At 47.6% G+C, this 19801-nt stretch overlaps 1 protein-coding gene across 1 annotated transcript; it reads left to right on the top strand.

Annotated features, from left to right (window-relative positions):
- Positions 1-3830: 3830 nt before the first annotated feature.
- Positions 3831-11125, top strand: LOC135912524 (glutathione S-transferase-like). Its single transcript, XM_065444979.1, has 3 exons — positions 3831-3998; positions 7976-8244; positions 9957-11125. Exons 2-3 carry the CDS (start codon positions 7979-7981, stop codon positions 10351-10353), a joined length of 663 nt encoding a protein of 220 aa, XP_065301051.1. The 5' UTR covers positions 3831-3998; positions 7976-7978; the 3' UTR covers positions 10354-11125.
- The last annotated feature ends 8676 nt before the right edge of the window (positions 11126-19801 follow it).

The raw sequence follows: 19801 nt of genomic DNA, 5'->3' as shown, positions 1-19801 counted from the left end.
CAAAGGCGTAGAGAGGAGTCTAGGTTGTGCAGCCGGTTGTTTTGAAAACTTCCTGCGTTCCGCAAGGAGAACGTGATATCACGGGTGAGAATTCGAAGTTTTCTAGCGGCATCTGCGCTTGTTAACGGTACCGGCTCCTCTATGTCGCCTTGAAAAGCCGACCGAGCATCGTTATCGGCGTGTTCGTTCCCTATGACGACGTAATGACTTGGAAGCCACTGAAATGTCACGAGGTGTCCTTTCTTGGTCAAGGTATGGATTAGTTCTCTGATCTCGAATACCAGTTGTTCGTGTGGTCCACGCCGCATGGCTGATAGAAAAGACTGCAGGTACTGCCTTCGAATCATTGGATACTGACCATCAATAGTATGCAGGAGATTTATTACCGGGTCACACACAATATAAGACATATAGGACAGGTATTTGGCGATAGTGCCGGTGAGCGCATACGGCTATATCGTGACACATCCCTAGCATAAAACACTGGAACCGACTGTAGCCTAGACGGGTTCATGCGCTAAAGCATTTCGCCAGTCGCTGCCAAAAACATTCCGTGTGGCACGAACGTGCGTGCGCACTCAAGGAAGCGTGGGCGTCTCTGTCACTACAACCAACCAGGGCTGAGCCGTGCCTTGGGAAGCAGTCGTGGTTGACATTGAGGAGAGCGTGCCACGCTCTCGACAATTATCGCGCTTCGCACAGGTGCGAGATCTCGCGCGGAAGGGTTTGCATCACGACTATGCCTCGTTAATGGCGTCACTTAATCGCACGTCGTTGTTTGTCTCCCCTATTTGGCTTTCCGTGTATACGCAAACACAGAAGTACGAAACAGGTGCCTGCTAATTGATGGAGAGGCAGTCGAGCGCTTGAGTTTGTAGCGAGACGTGCTCAGCAACGCTCAGCACAAAAATAAGCATTTCCCAAGTCCCTGACAAGCAAACCTTGAGGCGCAGAAACACACAACGGAAGTACTACGTAGAGGCACGAGAAAGAGCAATAGTGAGGACGTTACGCCTGTTTAACCACAGGCTCACTGTCGGGCACGCTCACACGGCAACGAGCTGGCTTAAAGCGATGTCGAATAACGTTGTTATGTGTAGATACGAGTATTTCCGAAACCCGCCACGAAATAAAAACGAGAAAGAAAAGGAAAGAAGGGGGAACGCAACGAACAATAGAACGAAAAAAACGTCAGGCGTAACGTAACGATCAGGACAGAGACCAGAGTTTGTTCTCTACCCACCCGTTGTGGATAGAGAACAAACTGGTGCAGCCGATATTACAGTTGATATTAAGAGGAAAAAATGGAGCTGCGCTAGCCATGTAATATGTAGGGCAAGTAACCGGCGGTCTTCAAGAATGACATAATGGGTGTCAAGGGAGGGGAGAAAGAGAGAGAGAGAAAAAAGAACTTTAGTGAGGAAAAATAGCGTTATGAGGAAAGCGCAGTCGAGGACTTCAGAAAATTATAGGTCGCATGACGAAACTATAATAAATTTGCAGGAACAACTTGGAATCAGCTAGTGCAAGACAGGGGTAATTGGATATCGCTGGGAGAGGCACTCGTCCCGCAGTGGACAAAACTATAGGTTGATGATGATGGTGGTGGTGGCGGTGGTGATGTTGTTGATGATGATCATGATCGTGGTGTTGTTGTTGTTGATGATGATGATCGTGGTGTTGTTGTTGTTGTTGATGATGATGATGATGATGATGATGATGATGATGATTTCCAACAGTCAAACGACACAGTAGTCGGTAGCTCGAGTGTCGTTCCGCCTCCGTCCTAAACTTAATCGGTAACCTTGGCGCAGATAGAAGTACCTAAATCAAAAAGGGGCTCACAGATGGAGTAGCACACTGTGGTAAATAGGCTATAAACAGTGATACAGTGCCTCAGAAAGGCTGGCCAACGTTTCTGAGGCACCTTATCCCTGCTCCTAACCTTCATACCATAAATGTACCCGGCAAAATAACTTTGCAGCCAGCGTTAGAGACAGTAAGGAGATAAAAATAACAAGCTTGTGTGGGTACATCTGCCACAAAGCTGTTTCTAATTGTGATTTCCACGCAATCTCTTCATCCATGAAACTACAGAGGAGGACGAGGAGAATTCATTAGAGGAGAGAGAGAAACAGATCAGAACAAAAACAAACAGGTTGGCCCGAGCTAGTATCCTCGGGCCTGCTACTCTGCACAGGAGAAGGAGGAAAGGAGACGAAGACATAATGAGAAATAGTGATTAAAGACGATGATGAGGACAGGAAGAATGGATGATAGATGCAACCATCAGAATAGAGTTAGTGTGTAGGCTCCGGCAGGGAGCGCATACAGTAGCGCTACACATCAGATGCCATGGCAGCGCCAGGCCAACCCAGTCGCATGACGATCACCCGAAAGAAGTAATGGTTTTCTTGGAAAACCTATGCTTCATGCCATGCCATTCAAGCAGAATCAGATGTGAACCAGCCTCCTTCGGATGACTACGAGAACTCAGCTACTTCTTCTCGCTTCTCACTTGGATATATATATATATATATATATATATATATATATATATATATATATATATATATATATATATATATATATATATATATATATATATATATATATACGGGGGAGGGTAAATAAGGGTAAATAAGGTGTTTTCGAGGGTGCGAATCAGACACATTACACACGACACAAGACGTCACGAAGGCTCGCGTCTTCAAACAAGCGTTGAAGTGCTTTCATTGCTTTGTGATGCAGTACTTTTGATGGCAACGGGCATAACCCCTGGCAAGTAAAATAATTCTACGTAAATCAAGTAAATGGAGCTCTTGTTCGAGACAGCATCTCTTTTAACCGACCAGCCGCGCAAGAACAGCTTCTTTAAGAAATACAGAAGAACTTCTTAATATTTTCCGTGCGATCAGCCACATACATTCCGACACTTGTATGACCACCGCACCTTTTTAGAATGTGCTGCACGTCTGCTCGACTGAAGTTCTGCCACAGAAGCACACACGGCGCGGCAAGCAGTCCCGGAGGTGCGTCGTGCGTTTCTAAACACAGAAGCTGCGCGTCGCAGATATGCCATAGATATGCCGCGTAAGTTCATGGACAGCCAGCAGGTGGGGCTGCGGGATTTCACGGTCACCGGCTGAGATCATGCCCGATGAGCAAACCGCGGGTGACGCTTAATCTCTTGGTGTTAAACGAGCGAACATGATGAAACGCAGCAAACTTGGACGGCAAACCCGACAATGCGGAAGTTAACGGTTTGTCTTGCCAGGCATCCGGTTTGGGTTGGCAATCTATTGCGCAAAGGCATGCGCGAGGAAAAAGCAATGTCAAACAGCGCCGTCGTGTGTGTGTGTGTGTGTGTGTGTGTGTGTGTGTGTGTGTGTGTGTGTGTGTGTGTGTGTGTGTGTTTGTACGCGCACGAAGATAAGCGTTCTCAGACAGCCGCGCGCACTTCGCACACAGACAAGCTCACGCACATTCGGGTGGAGGTAGAGGGGGTGTACGGGGTGTACAGAGACCGGGCAAGTTGCGTCCCACACTCTTGCATTGACGGCGGCGGCGGTGGCGCGGGCTCTGGCTTCTGCCGGCGCAGAGGTCAAAGCACCGTCAAAGACTTGATGGGGGAGAGGGCAAGCCTCCTCCGCTACAGCCAACACCACCTAACAACCCCGCGCCGGCGTCCGGTTCCCTCTCCGGCAATTTCTTTGCCGTTTTGTTCGTCGCTTTTGGGTCTGCGTAGCGTTTTTACTATGGATGTACGCAGGAATCACGTGGCACGACCAATGAGAGAGAGAGAGAGAGAGAGAGAGGCACGGCCAGACTGGCTTGTCTGGGAGGTCTTTCGGCGTGGTTCCGCGGGTTGGGTACGCGATTCACTCAGTTGCCGGTGGGCTGTACAGCGAGACGCGTGCTAAGTCGCCCACGAGAAAGTACCGAATCCGCGGTTGCCGTTGCTTTCGAGAATTCCCGAGAATCGAGGCATCTGAACGGTGAGTGCGGGAGTTGTGGCTTGCGCGAGAATGGGCGTACCGCCAGTACCGCGTCGAGAGGCCGGTCGGCGAGCGGCCGCGACAGACGCGAAGGTGCACGCAGCCGCGACGAGCCGCGCGGCCGAACCGCCCCGCCCCGCATTTATAGCCGTCGCTTTGCAACAAGCGCCGACGAAGTGTGCGCCACAAAACGCGAGCTGCGGCGCAGTTCTGGCCAGGCTTGCGCGCGTTGTTTTGAGCTTGCTTCTTAGTAGAGCGCACTTTAGTTGTGCAGTCACGTAGGTCATTTCAGCGCAACAAAAAGGTACAGCAGTAGCTAACAAACACCAGTGCGTCAAAGTAAATGATACAAAACAGCGCGTGCTGAGCTCTGAACTTGTGTGTCCTGCACCCACGGTGCGCGCGTAGTGCCTTCATTAGCTTTTCTCCGGTAAAGGTACTCGCAACGACATTGCGGCATTCGTTCTTTTGGTACCTTGGGCCATATAACGTAAAACTATTCCAATAAGTTTTTATTCCAATCTCCTGACGTCAAATTTGCGTAACCGCCGACGCAAGCATCGGGCGGTCACCCGCAGGAATGACTGAACAAACCAATCAAATGCTCCCCTCCTTCATAGAAGGTCACTTTTGTTCGCTTGAAAAACGAATAACATTGCCTGCACTGAGCTGTTTCCCTTGTCTAATTGGCTCACAAGAGGCGAGAAGCATGCTCAAGTGGAGAGGAATTCGATGGGGCCGAACCACTGCACTGAATATCTATAAACCGATGAAGAGGGTGGTGCCGGCGTCTGCGATTGGTCCGCTTTCTCTTAGCTCGCGGTGGCTCGTCGACAATCGCGGCGGCATGCAACGGAAGCTTAAGAATGACGCTAAAACGGATCCTCAGCAAAGAAGAGTTGGCAGAACGAGGTCGTAAAGGTGCCGAAAGTTCTAGAAAACTTTACACGGCCACGCAGATTGTTTTATTACACGCAAATAAACGCATTATCTCCGGCAGGGGCGACTAGCCAGTGCTGGAGCGATCGGCGGCAGCCATCTCTTATTCCTTTCGGAACGGGGCAACCAGCGTCTATTCAGAAGAAAACTCAGTTTTGTTCGGCATATTAATGCATATTTAACGCGTACACGTCACTTTGACGCGGTAAGATTTTGCGGGTTTGTGACGTCGCGTGAGAGGCAAGTGAAGCGGGTGCGACCCGAAAACTTTTGACCAATAGCCGAGGGCTAATGGCGAAAAGGCGTCGAATCAGGAATAACTATTTTTTGTTTTGTTCGGTCAAATTATGCATAATCAGTGTGTACACGTCATATCAGATGGGGAGCTATCCCGGTTTTCGTGAGGTCGCGTAACAGACCGGTGAAGTGGGGGTGGTCCAAAAAAGTTTTTGACCAATCGCGGTGGGCTGATTGCAGAATTGAAATAGAAACGTTTGGAATAGTTTTACATTATAGCGCCCCTTTTCTACCACTCACTGGCGAATTACGCATTCTACGGCGACAACTCGTCTACATGTACCCAAGCACATAGAGGAATGTACAAAGTCAGTCGTTGCAATGAATGCAATGATTCGCGGTTCTGTCGAACACAGCGTCACAAAACGTTGCCACCAGCGGGAGATTCATGCGATTAAGTGAAGTCATAAGCTAAATACGCGACTTCGAGCGAACACTTCCGACTTCTTTTCGGCACTGCCGCTAGATGTAAAGCAGCAGTAGATATAAGTAGCAGTAGATGTTAAGTAGTAGTAGTAGTAGTAGTAGTAGTAATAGTAGTCAGTGGTTATTAATTAAAGAAAATATGTAAGAAAAAGCAAGGAAGAAAACTGTACAGGCCAGCCGAACTGTGCCTACACTCGGTGACCAACGTAATAATTCAAGCTCCTTCTAGAAAACGGCACTCAATCTGTGCCTCCAAACACCATTACCGGGAAACACCAATATTTAAAGAAGCCCGCCTCCGCTGTGACGTCGAGAAAACTAGAGAGAACGTAATCGGCTGACGCTAGTATAATAATTATTTTTGGGCTGATCAGTGGTGCATTCGCCAATGCATTTCTTAGCTTGTCACATGCTGTACAATCGGAGCGGCTGATACCAGAACAGTGGCCACGAGAGGCGCTGGGGTCACGTGCTTGACAGGACAGAGAGAGAGAGAGAGAAAAGGATAGAGTAGACGGGAAGGGGCTATCGATATTCTATATACAGAGTTCCTGCCTCCATAAGTGCCTCGTAACCGCATTTTATTACGATACTTGGAACATTGCGATACCGACGACGTTGGTCATTGTGAGTTTCTGATGATAGACTGACCACCATCTTAGCTGTTTTGCTGTTCCATGTAAAGAACTTGCAAATTTATTTTTCATTTATGTCTCTATACCCGTGACAGTAACATGCGTATGCGGCTTATCAACTGAGCAATTATAGCGAGACGTCGGCTCGCCAAGGACAAGTCAAGTCAGGTCTGATACAGCTGGCGTTTCCTGCTTGAGGGCCTGGCAAGCTTCGAGGCCTCTGCCTTCTTTTTTGTGTACGTCAAAGCAGGTGCCGGTAGCAGCGACATTTGACTGCCGAGCATACTTCCTCGTACTGACGACACTACCTCGGGCGATAAAAAAGAAAAGGTGACGAGCGGAGAACGCTGAAACGACAGGAGGAGGAGCCCAGTTGTCAAACGTATTTAGCGAGGCGTTCTACACTGCTGTTGAAGTGAAGCTGCGAGGAATCCTTGTAAGAATGCGGCTCGATCAGAACATTATGCCAATAGGCGTGGCGTAAAACGTGACTGTGTACGACAGAATGCAACAGCATCCCATTTTGGGAGATTTGCTAGGCACATAATGGTTCATCTTCGCTTTTGCGGGAGATTCGTTCGGGCACGGTTCAAATTGCCCGACCGTGCCCGCCTGATGTACAACACTATAATTATAACTACCACAGCACGTTGATCTTAACCAAAATGCTGCTGCATGTTACTAATATCAAGAAATATAAGTTAAATATGTAGGATGAGGCAGGCCTGCCGTAGACTACAATCGAACATAAAAGAAATAACAGAGCAAAATTATGGACACACACGACACAGGCCGTCGTAAAATAATTCGTTGGCAAATCTTAACGCCCCCGAGGCAACACAGAAGTCGTGATAAGTGCCGCGGCGAGTGGCTCAGAATTAGTAGTGACCGTCCGTGTTTCTTGAACGTGCACTTAAAGCGTGACAAACAAATTTTCAGCGGCCGAACGCCAAGTATCCACTGAGCCACCACTGAGGGTGCCCTAATGTGGGTCGCTGACGTAATTTCGAATGGCGAATCTGCGTGCCTCAGCAAGGGTAGCATCCGAGGCAAGAGCTCGTCTGATCCACTGACCACGCATTAAAATAACAACAAAACAAAAAAGTGGGCCAGACCTATATATAGTACTTTCAAAGGAGTCCCGGGTGAGTGAATGGTGGCTTATCCTACGGCGTGACCCCTTTCTTCGAAACAAATGGGCCGGCCTATTAGCGGAATGGCGAACAAAGCTACGCAGCGTGTCTGGCGGCTCCAATGAAACGTGACGCATAAACCAGTCTACCAAGCCACTGCTAATCGATCCAACTCAATGCCTTTTAAAGTCTGGTTACTGGGGCATGGGAACGAACGCATTTCGCAGGTATACACCGTCGCCTCACGTGTGCACAGACGACATTTGTGCGGGACCAAGAAAGTAACTATACGCATAATGAGCCAGCAGACCGGTTACTTTATTTGTTGATTGCAATAGTGAACTTCGCCAGAATGCTATTCAATGTTAGTTCATGCGCAACCGGAATACAGAAAAAAGAACTGTAGTTGTTATTAAGCCGTACTAGCACTAAAACTTGGTGCTCCGCTTTTCTTGCCTTTTACGTAGCTGTTGGCTCCGTAATTACAATGCGAAGCCTCATCCGGCAAACGTTGATTAAACGAGACGCGCTTACTCGCACGTTTCAGGACATGGCTCCCGTAGTTGGCTACTGGGACGTGCGGGGCCTGGCGCAGTTCATCCGCAACCTCCTCGTGTACAAGGGAGTCGAGTTCCAGGACAAGCTGTACAAGTTCGGCCCGGCGCCCGACTTTGACCGATCCGACTGGTTCAAGGAGAAGTTCACGCTGGGACTGAAGTTCCCCAACCTGCCGTACTACATCGACGGCAACGTCAAGATCACCCAGAGCTTGGCCATCCTGCGCTACCTGGGAAAGAAGCACGACCTGGCCGGCAGGTTGGTGGGACGATGAACCCCCGTGTAGCGTCACAACCGTGAACGTCGCTCATTCGTTTCTTCGTAATCACCATCATCGTCGTCATCATCATCATCATTTTGCTTGTGTCCTACTGCAGGACAAATGGCTATCCCAGCGATATCAAGACACAACCCGCCATTGCATGTAATAACCTACCCCCGTACTTACTCTATCTATTCTCAGATATGCCTGCAAATTTTATCATTACGCCCCCCCCCCACCCCACCTAATCATCTGCTGTCATCAACCGCATCCCCTTTCCCTCGGCACCCTTGCCATCAGTGGCGTAGCTAGGTCGTCTGGCACCCGGGCCCATAGGTCTTCTTTTTGCCGTCTCATAGTGGCTGATAATCGTTCCGCTATAGAGGTTAACAACGGTGTCGGATAGCCAGCATGCTGTAGCCACTGCGCTTGGCGCAGAGAGCTACTTCTCATTTGATGGTGACATGACCGGTCTACTGCTCCCTTGAGACAAGATTGAGCGATGCTTCGACGAATTTCGAATGGGAGGACGAATAAAGTAGAATGCTTTTGCACGAGCAGGGTTTATAACACCAGCACACGGGGTTTAACCTAAAGTTCAATTCCATGTCCAAGAACCGCAACTTATCGTCGGGTAGTAGCTGAGATGTCAGTAGTAAAATCTTCATCTCGGAACGAAATGCGTCAAAAAATCTCATCTACAGATTACTGTTGGTCAGTTTGGTTAGTCCGGTGAAAAACTAGGAAGTCTTCAAGAAAGTGGAACACTGAAAACATCTGTGTTTCGGAGGCTAGCCGTAAGGCACCTGTCCTATCGCGCTAATAATATCGCTAAGTACCGCTGCTAGACACGATCCAATGCAAACGCCTTCGGTTTGATTGCAAAAAGTATCCTTGTGACTGACGAAAGTTGAGTGAAGGTAAAAACTAAGCAATTATAAACACATGTCTAATGAATGCCACATGTGTTCTGAAATTGTGTGCACCTATAAACCACTCAGTGCACTTCCTAGCTTCATCGCTTGCAAACTCAAGTGGCAAAGAATAATAAAAGTCCGTAAAGTCCACTGAGAAGACGCTTACTCGCTCTGTGCATAGGGATTCCTATATATTGCAGCTGAATATGCAACAAAAAGAGGTTGTCAGTCAGGGCTGTGTACGTCGTATGTGCTTTCTTCCTCTCCTTCGCACTGTTTTTACCCCCTTCGTTACACAAATCTGATTATTGGAGAAATTGACTGCATAAGTTCTCTTTCTCGAGTTTCGCGCAAAACCGAAATGGTGGTGACGCTGCTGCTTTTAAGGTATTTTCACGCCTTGTGGACGTTTCTATGAGTTCCCAAAATTTGCCACGTTGATTCTTTGCTTACTTGCTAAAAAAGCGCGATCCTCCCTTATTGACGCGTATGTTTAACTATCCCAGACATTATCAAAATCTGTGATGAAAAGAAGTGTTGGTACAGGAATTTTTATGTGACGTCGTCTTCCGTATTTGCTAAATGCTTCGTTTCCGGCTTTCCGCGCCTATGCTCTCAGTGTATGTAGAAATATAATCCGCCAATCCAGCTTACTTATTATCTCTTCATGTAGAGCGTCCCCTGGAGTATTTCGTGAAATGAAATTGCCATGCCACGCTCGGAATGAGGCAGTGAGACGCGAAACTATTTCTCGTTGATCTGTTCTACAACCTGCCACCCTCGTTTCCCAGGAACGAGGAGGAGACCCTCGAGCTGGACGTGCTCGAGCAGCAGGCCCGGGACCTGTCCACACGCCTGCTCACCTCCACGGCTCCGACCCCCAACTACGAGGAGGTGCTTAAGGCGTACGCGGACAACATCGACAACGTGCTCAAGCCCTGGGAGGAGCACCTGGCCAGCAACAAGTGGGCCCTGGGCGACAGGCTCACGTACGTGGACTTCCTGCTCTACGAGGGGCTCGACTGGCACCGCGAGTTCAAAGGCGAGGCCGTGCAGCGGCACCCACACATCGTCGAGTACCTGAAGAAGTTCGAGGAGCTGCCTAACCTGAAGGAGTACTTCGCCTCGGACAAGTACCACAAGTACCCCATCCTGGGCCCACACCGCAAGTGGGGCTTCAAGAAGTGAACCACCCTGCCAATTGCATGCTCCTCGTACGGGTAACCACCTTTAGCGCTCTAGCGCCACCGAATAATAAAAAAAGGCCCGCTACTTGAATAAACTGAAATAATCTGGGGATTGAACCCGGGACTGACGCCATTCCGTGGCAGTCGCTATGCCATCTGAACTAATGATAAGTCTAGCAAATCTAGGTCGAGGCCAGATTGATATGATAACTGGAAACGTAGGGACACTGATATTGAAAAATAGTTTTGCCGAAGCCCGCAAGCTGGAGGACGTTTCGTGAGTGAAATATTGGCATCCACCTGGACTGCAGCACAAACGTGACTCACTGCATTACGTTGGTGCTCTAGAATTCAGCCCTCTTATTCCGGTGTTCAAGAAGGAAGGATACCTTCTAGAAAGTAGAATACCTTGGATAGTGGAGGTAGAATACCACTACCTTGACTCGACGCTTAAGCAACTTCGCCTCAACCCATTGATGGATGCTAAAAGCACCCCCTCCGAAACGAGGTGGTGGGTGATGCCCCCCCAAGCTCGCTATTTTTTCCCTTGTGCTTCGTTTATTATCGGCCCTTAAAGGGCAAGGGGTGAGACCGGGCAAGTTGGCGATCCATAACGCGCTAAGCGTGGCAGTAAGCGAAGGACTAAAAGGCACGACGCAGATAAGCGTTTGTATCCGTCTCGCCTTTCCGTCGTTTGTTTGCGGTCGATCGGTGTAGGTCATCTTAAAAGGCAGCGAAACAATTTTTCAAAATAAAGGTGAGTTTTTAGCGAATCATGGTATCTTTTCTCCGCCCGAATGCGAAAATCATAGTTTAACAGGCCACAAGTCATGACAAGTCGCTTTAACTCAGCAAAAAAATGAGCTGAAGCGGCAGCGAGAGACACTGCGCGTCGGTTAACGGGCTCTAGAGGTGGAGATGTGAAGACGATTGTGAGGTCATCCTGTGTGTCGGCGAGGCGCACGACTCGTGTGCAGCGCTCCCGTGACTCCTGCGTTGACGGCATTTTGTCGCTCCAGGTCTTTCGCCGCTACGCTGGGCGTGCAAGGGGAGAGGAGATTCGACTGAAATTTAAACTGTGAATGCGGAGCTTGCCATGCGCACAGTCGAGAAAACTGCGGGAGGTGAATTGTGCTGTGGTAGCTTCCCAAGCCACCGTAAATCTTCTAATCCCAAAACTTGTTGATCTTACCTTTAAGATCCGTGGTTCATGTCAACGGGCCAGGAAATCCGGAAGTCATTTATTGCCCTAAGGAGTACTATTTTAATTCAGCTTGCCCTTGCGCCACTATACTCCAGCCGTCATTTATTATTCTACACGGCATAATAACTGACTGCTCAGTAGCGCAGCTCCTCAACTGAAAACGTCACGGCCTTTCAATGACCCTCCACGGCGATTTGCGAGAGTAAAATTTGTAACAAGTGACATTATTTTTTAGGACTTAGTCCAACCGTAGGCTAATGTCGGAGACACTAAACTCACTGTAGAACTTTGCGTCTGAAGCTTCCATAGTGAGCCATATCTCAGCTGCCTGCTCCTCCCTCACTTAATCAAACAGGCCTAGCGCCACAGCATATATATATATATATATATATATATATATATATATATATATATATATATATATATATATATATATATATATAGTCATATAACGAGAAGCCAACAAACATTGACACCAAGTACAACATAGGGGAAATTGCATGTGCTTAATAAATGAAATAAAGTAATGATAAATTAATGGAAATTAAAGTGGATGAAAAAACAACTTGCCGCAGGTGGGAACCGAACCCACAACCTTCGCATGTCGCGTGCGATGCTCTACCAATTGAGCTACCGCGGCGGCGTTTCCCCATCCACTTTCTTGGGTATTTCTGTGTACTAGTAGAACCCTGGGAGTGTTAGCCAGCGCCCCCCACTCACAGACCTTGGCGGCGGACGTGGAACGTCTTTTTTGTCGCAGGCGTCACGAGAACGTGATCTTTTCGGGTGAAGGCAACTGGTCAATAAACCCACATATGCTACCTGAAGGCATCAATGTTGCCGGATTCGATATATATATATATATATTGTTACGTTTCGCCTACGACGCGCGGTAAAGCCAGAGCGGATGCAACGTACGCCGGAGCTTCGTTCCAAGCGGCGGACATTTTGGCCCGTTCGGAGCGGCCGCGAGCGCGCCCCGCCGAGCGCGTCCCGGCATGTTCAGTGCCACGTGTCTTTGTGTGTGCGTGTGTGTGTGTGTGCCCACGCTTGTCAAAGCGCGGCAGCCGGGGAGAGGAGCTCCCCCAGTGTGAAGCGAGGAGGTCTGTCCGGCGCCGGCCCGGCTGATGCGTCACCTCCTTGTCCCAACGTGTCTATCAGTCCGTCCGTCGCCGCTGTCACGTGGTGTCATCCCATGACCTTCCCTCTTGCTCTCAACTCCGAGAGTATAAGAGCAGCTGCCCCGGACGCCAGGAGAGAGGCTCCGATTTCTGCTGTTGAGTAACGTGCTCTCCCGTCTCTCTACTTCGGTCGACCTGACCGCCCGCTCTTTGCGATGCTAGAATAAACAAGTTGTTCTGTTAGCAGTCGCCTCATGCTTTGCTGGGACCTTCGGATGCTTCCAGTGTGCCCCAGGCCGCCAGGCCAACGCTACCCTTGGGGCTTGCGACCCATTTGCAACAACGGGTGTCAGCACTGAGGTTCCAACAGCTGGTGGCCGCGCTGAGATTCCAACAGCCGGTGCCATCGGTGCGGTTCAAACAATATATATATATATATATATATATATATATTTATTTATTTATTTATTTATTTATTTATTTATTTATTTCTCTTTTCATGTAATTACGCCTGATGTGAATTGCCGAGGGCTTTTATTGCAGCACAGTATCTTCTTCATTCGAGAGGTGGCAGTGTCCACTTGGTGGAAGTGTATATATGGCTGTGCTCAGTGGTAGCGTTAATGTATATGATGCATTGCAGTATCGCTATTCGGTTGTAGTTAATCTACTTGGTGCTTACTTGTTCGTAGAGCCACTACTTATTGGAGTCGAAATTGAACTTGAAGCCTAGGCGCGTTTGTGAGTAAGGGATGCAGATTCGCCAGAACACGTAGCTCAACGCGGGTATAGCATAATGTAATGTTTAGGTATTGAGGTCCCGAGCTGCCTAATGTCGTTGACATTTCGCAGTGCAACGTAATCAGTATACTCAAAGGTGTCACGTGGACTGCACAAAAAAAAAAAGATGTCCTGGCAGGCTGTCTGTATGTGACCCCCGTGTTCGATGACATTTCGTTGAACTTCGAGAAGACGAGAGATGAGGCACAGCTTCACATTCAGTCGTCATTATAATCGCCCTCTAAAGAATGTAAAATCCGTCTGTCCTCTGAGTAGAAAGTTCACCGCCAAGAAACGTGACTCACTGCGTGGCAGATTGATGGGATATGTTGAGCCAAATTCAATTCAGGCAGCTGTGTGAATAAACATCTTGGAACATTCGTCATGATTAACGTTCTCGTCGTCTGAAGAATTTATTATTCACGTTCGCCGTACTCGCGCTGTCTCAGCGCGCTCGACCTCTGACACTCAACGAGCTTCGATCACAGCCCGAAACTACGCTTGTGGGCTCTGGGGCCCCGTTATATGGTTTACTCAATGTTTCGAACGAATTCAAGTGCGACTCGCACTATCCTTTGACAAAGCACAAAGATAGAGGCCCATTAGTACACTGATTCGCTGTCGGTATGGTATCCGTGAGTTATAATTGACTTTACGGATCAGGCGTTCATCCGAAAATGATTACCCTAACCTTTCGATTAACCTAAGACAACGCGTACTTTTACGCTTCATAAATTAAAATACGCGGTGTTAACGATTACCGATTTCGTCTCTCTCACATGTACTCGGGGCAGTAAACTTTTGATATTAAAACGATCGCATGTGAAAAAGAAAGCTGAGACCTATTTCACAAAGCTTTCTTTTTCCTAAGTGATCTTTGCCATTGGCCGATCACCTTCGCTAATAATATATCCAGCGTCATTAGTGGCTTAAATATTATCTTACTAACAGTTCTAGCGCAAGATAATTATTTTGTGAATATGGCCACTGGCACTTCGTTCCAACCTACAAGAGATTCTTTTTATTATTATTATTAGCTGTGAAACCTACGTGGGAAACTTGTTGTCGCACTGGCGTTAAGATGGTAATTCGCAATGACCCGCGCCCGTCTGGGAAGCACGCACTATAGTTGATGCGTCATGGCCACTGCAACCTTTATACGCATCGGTGTCAGACGAAGGCGGCGATACATAGGCCGGCCAGGGCCAAATTCGACAAACCTTTTCTTTCCCAAGTGTCATTTGCGATGGGCCAGCCACCCTCGATAATTTTAGGCCGAACAAGAGATTTAGGTCGAGTCTTCTCTCATACAAACAACTTTAGCGTAAGAGCAGGTTGCGAATACATGCCCTGATATTTATCACTGCCAACGGAGTAGTCGTAGAGAAGCATTCCACGGAAGGTAGCAAATGGGCACTATAGGGAGGATTATGAGGTTAGCCTGCATTTGTTCCCCTTCTCCTCCCTTCTATCTCATCTTTATGTTCCCTCTCTCCCGTCCCCCAGAGTAAGGTAGCCCAACAGACGCATTTCTGGTTAACATCCCTGCCTTCTCTCTTTATTCCTCCTCCTCCTATGCTGTATTTGTCAAATATGCTTCTTCAGTAGCAGAAGAGACTCTCACCGAAATTTGTAACCCCCCCCCCCCTACAAGAAAATATGACACAAAAGCGACAGATGGGTGGATACAATGAAAGCGAGGTTACCACAAGTGGGTCGAAGAGAGATGAAAACAAGAGGACGTAAAACAAAAACACAAGCACATAGCATGGTATATTATAGGAACAATTAACATCCGCAAGAACGAACACAAAGCGCTGGCGCCGAATCCACAAAGATATTTATTGTTCGTAAGTGCTCGCTGCCATCGTCCGGTCACCTTCACCAATAGCACGTCCAACATCGGGATTGGCTCGAATTTGTTCTGACGTATAATCCTAGCGTAAAACACGTGAATAGTGAATCAGTTAAGAGTAGTGGACCATGTAAATTTAACTTTAAATTTAATTTTAGGATTACGTTTGCATTTATGCGGTGCGATGAAGGATTGGGGAAGATCATTCGGTGATGCCAACAAGCCCAGCATAACAATATAATAAAATTACATCAGTTGACGTGCGTATTTACTTTCTAGTTTAGTCAATGTTCGACAGTTGCAACATTAGTACTGTGGCAAAGGTAAATAATTAATTGAAAAAGAAAAGCAAAAAGCCCACAAATAAACAAGACAAACGCAATAGCTTTTTATGGGAAGTATAAGATAACCTTGTAATTTTATAACCTTATTTCATTTAAGCGGACGTAGGAATTGCAAACACACCTAAGCTTTCACAGGCGATCTTTGCAGAAATAACTAAGGTTATCGCGTATACGATCAGGTGGGCCATTTAAATTCAGAACTTGGTTTCTCATCTGGTTATATCTTCTTTCCATATCGACTCTACCTACCTCGCAAACGACCTCAAGCAACATTCAAGAACTTAGCAGGCTGCAAATTAAAGCCGCTGAGTTATTAAACATTCCCCGAGACGATGACTCAGCTGAACGTTGGGTCAAAGGCATTAGTCTAGCGAATGTCAATGACATGCATAATCATCACTTATGCAGAGGTCGATTCGTGACATTCAAAGAAAATTTTTTTTCTTTCTTCCAAGTCCAACCAGCTTAATTGGCTACAGTATGGGGAATATTGAATGCAGAAACCTAAAAACTTGTCGCTGAATACTTACCAATGCATAAGAGTTCATATTTTTCTATCTAAATTCGACCGAATGTAGAATTATATAAGCAGATGAACATAACATAGATAGAAACTCTTGGAATTTTGCCCCACCTACATCTTTATACCTATTTCGAATGATGTTGCTTTTAAAATGCAACGCAGTTGACTTCCTGGTAGTAGGAGGAAACTTATATCAATTCTGCAACGTGCTTGTCGTGCTGCTACATCGGCTTGCCTGGAAGATTACAATGTCCGGCATCCATTGAAATAATGTTTCATGATGTGTTGGTTTGCCTTTGTGGGCTTTTTGAGTTCCTCATAAATTATAATAGCAACAGTTGTTTTCATCTTCGTGGTGCAAGCGATGTGAGTGCCGCCGGGGAATCAGGGAAAAACTATCCCTTTTGCGTTTCTTGTACGGAAGTTATAAATTTTATCGTGCTCAAGATAGCGAATAGTTCAGCCGTTGACGATGTCGCACGGGGTAAGCTTAGCTATTCTTGTTTATTTAAGTGGGGCATAACAAATGCTGACCTTGAAGAGTTTGTTAAACTGGAGCCATCCGAGTCGACATTTATGTGTCCTGGATACCGCATATATATTTGATATATGGTGCAAGTTATGAAGCAGCTGTAATGAAGATGTCTCGTTTACTGATTACACCACCAACTGTAAGCTCTACCCGCCATGGTTGCTCAGTTGCTATGGTGTTGGGCTGCTGAGCACGAGGTCGCGGGATCGAATCGAGGCCATGGCGTCCGCATTTCGATGGGGGCGAAATGCGAAAACAACCGTGTACTTAGATTTAGGTGCACGTTTAAGAACCCCAGGTGGTCAAAATTTCCGGAGTCTTTCACTACGGCGTGCCTCATAATCAGAAAGTAGTTTTGGCACGCAAAACCCCATAATTTAATTTTTTAAACTGTAAATTCTGTGTTCGGGAGAGTAACCAGCCGTAGAGGGCGTTTGACGTCTGATTTCCAAAACGCATGACCTGGCAGGATATAGAACTATTCTAGATTTTTTATGGGCATGACGTTTATCCCTTTTCAACATCTCTGAAGCCAATAGGTGATTTTCATGCTTGGTGTGAAGCCCGCAATTATTCCGACATGTTTCTAAAGTTTTCACAACTGGGAATGGTGATTGACGAGCCTCAATAATAACAAAGCAGCTATTGAAGTAGTGCGTGGAACTTCTAGGCATAGGCGAAGGCCTCTCGGCAAAAATATTCAGCGTCGCTCTTCCGAAGTGCAGGAAAGGCCGCGAAAAATAGGCCCATAGTATTCCTTCTTTTCTTTTCGAATTAAGGCATTGCGAACGCTGACCATGGATGATAATAATCCGACCCATGGTGTACCAGCAAGCCTGCGAAGTACGTTCGCTATCAAACTAAGCTCATGTTAAAGTAACTTTTTTTTATCTGTGCAGAGGTGCGACACCGGTTACTCGAACTTCGACCGGCGTTACTGCTGGGTAGCGTGGTGTCGTCGGCAGGCTGCAGGCGTCCGGTATAGACCATGGCAACCAGGCAGGGGCGAGACGAGTTCTAGTGCGAAACTTGCACTGTTCATTGCATGGTTGGTGAAGGATATAAAAGAAGAGAATAATTATCAAAATACATTGCGGGGCCGCTTAAGTACGTCCGCTAAAATCGCAGACGGGATTTTGCTCACGTCAACGTCACCTGACATGTGCTGAGTCCGGTCGGTGATGGGCGGGTGCTCCCTCTCTCCTAGGCGACGTTGCACGTGCTTGCCTCCGCTGGCGGCAACCCGTGGGTCCTGTCCGGTTCGCGGAAAGGAGTCTTCCCTTGAGTCGCACAGTTCGCAGAGGGCGGCCCTCCCTCCTGTCACGCACGCACACAAAGGGGCCCGTACTCACTGCGAGGCGCCCGCCAGACCGGCATCCACTCGAGACACTCATAGCAAATTAGGCATCCATCCTCCGTTTCGATTAGGCATGGTCTTTCGATCATCCTTTTTGCACGCCAACCGTAACAGTAGCCAAGGGTAGCTTCCCTGTGTGGCATTCATTAAAGGTTGTCCTTCCAGATTGATGCGAAAACGTTTACTGCGATAGCAATTATATGGACACTCCAGGCGCATTTCTGACGTCGCCGTCAGCGTAGGCGTCGCCGCGATGTTCCATATAAATTCCCATGTGCGAGTGAAAGCGTGTGAGGGTGAGCCGATGATGGTGGCTCAATCTCTCGCGCGCAATGGAGGAAAGCGGGGAGGAGGCGCGCCGTCTTCTGTCGCGCGCAATGCACCGGGGGGGGGGGGGGGGAGAGAAGCGTTCTACTCCGTTTGCGGCTGCGCATGGCGCGGCCGTGCGGGCCCTTTCTTGAAGGCGTTCTGCTATGGATGCAAAGGGCGCCGAGTGTTGATAGCTTCGTGCACGCTGTGTTTTTGCCGCTTAGCGTTGAAGCGAGAGGTTAGCACGAAGGTAAATTTGCTCGCTGCTGCTGCCGTGCAGCGAGTGTCTTCGGTCATCGAGTGTGATGTGATCATGTTTGCCTGTACGAGCATGACAACATGCTTGTTAATTTAGTTAGTAAAGCGAATGTTTACGAGTTTATACAGCCGGTAAAACAACTGTCCTTACTTTTTATCGCTGTCTACTGATTTGCTGTCGCAATCGATGCTTCGCCTTTCGTGCGTAACTGCGACTTTTTGTTTTAATTGCCGGCGGGTGAAGGGCAATACAGATTTCTTTCTGCTCAGTATCCGCTGCGCCTGGTTTGACGAGGTTTGTTGCATTCATAAGAAAGAAGAAATTATGGAGTATTACGTGCCAAAACCACGATCTAATTATGGCGCACGCCGTATTGGGGGCTCCGTAATAACTTGAACAACCTCGGGTTCTTTAATGTGCATCTAAATCTAAGTACACAAGTGTTTTCGCATTACGCCCTCATCGAAGTGTGGCCGCCGTTGCCGGAATTTATTCAAAAGAAGTGAAAGTGTACCAACTGTAGCAAGTATTGATATATTTTTGTTTAGGTCACCGGGTATTTTAGAAAAATTCTTGAAAAGCACGCAATTAAAGACAACTAGAGTACCAGGTTTACAACTTCGTAGTTCAGCAAAGAGAGAAAAAAAAAACGATATCGCAGTTCTGAGAAGTGCGCCTTTCGAGTGGTCTAAATCGGACAAAAGTGATGCATTATACACAACTTTATTACTGCATCATACGCGCACATCTACCGGATGTAACGTCGTAGTGACGACGCGTGAAGGATGGCGCAGTGTCAGAACGATGAATTACGAGTTTACTTCTTTACTGAGGGGAACTTGTGCCCAGCAAAACAAGTAACACTCAAGCGCACTGATAGCGGCGAGCAAAGTCGGCGATCGTCGAATACGTGATTCATTCAAACGCCATTCAAACGCCATGATGATACGAGAAGCCTTCAATACTTCGAGAGGCAATCATTCGAACGCATGACTGTCAACTTTCCATGGTGCAATGTAATACGTGCGTGTGCGAATGGTGAAAAAGCGTGCACTGATCCTTATGCCTGTCTCCCTGAACAGTATACATATCAAGCCGCTGCGGAAAAAAAGAAAGAAACGTATTGGCACTCCCCGAGGAGCACAATAAAATATGAGTATGGCCG

Source organism: Dermacentor albipictus, chromosome 2 (genome assembly GCF_038994185.2).
Source record: "Dermacentor albipictus isolate Rhodes 1998 colony chromosome 2, USDA_Dalb.pri_finalv2, whole genome shotgun sequence".
Classification (NCBI taxonomy): Eukaryota; Metazoa; Arthropoda; class Arachnida; order Ixodida; family Ixodidae; genus Dermacentor; species Dermacentor albipictus.
The sequence above is the reverse complement of the archived record's forward strand: the minus strand, read 5'-3'. Positions and strand labels throughout refer to the sequence as shown.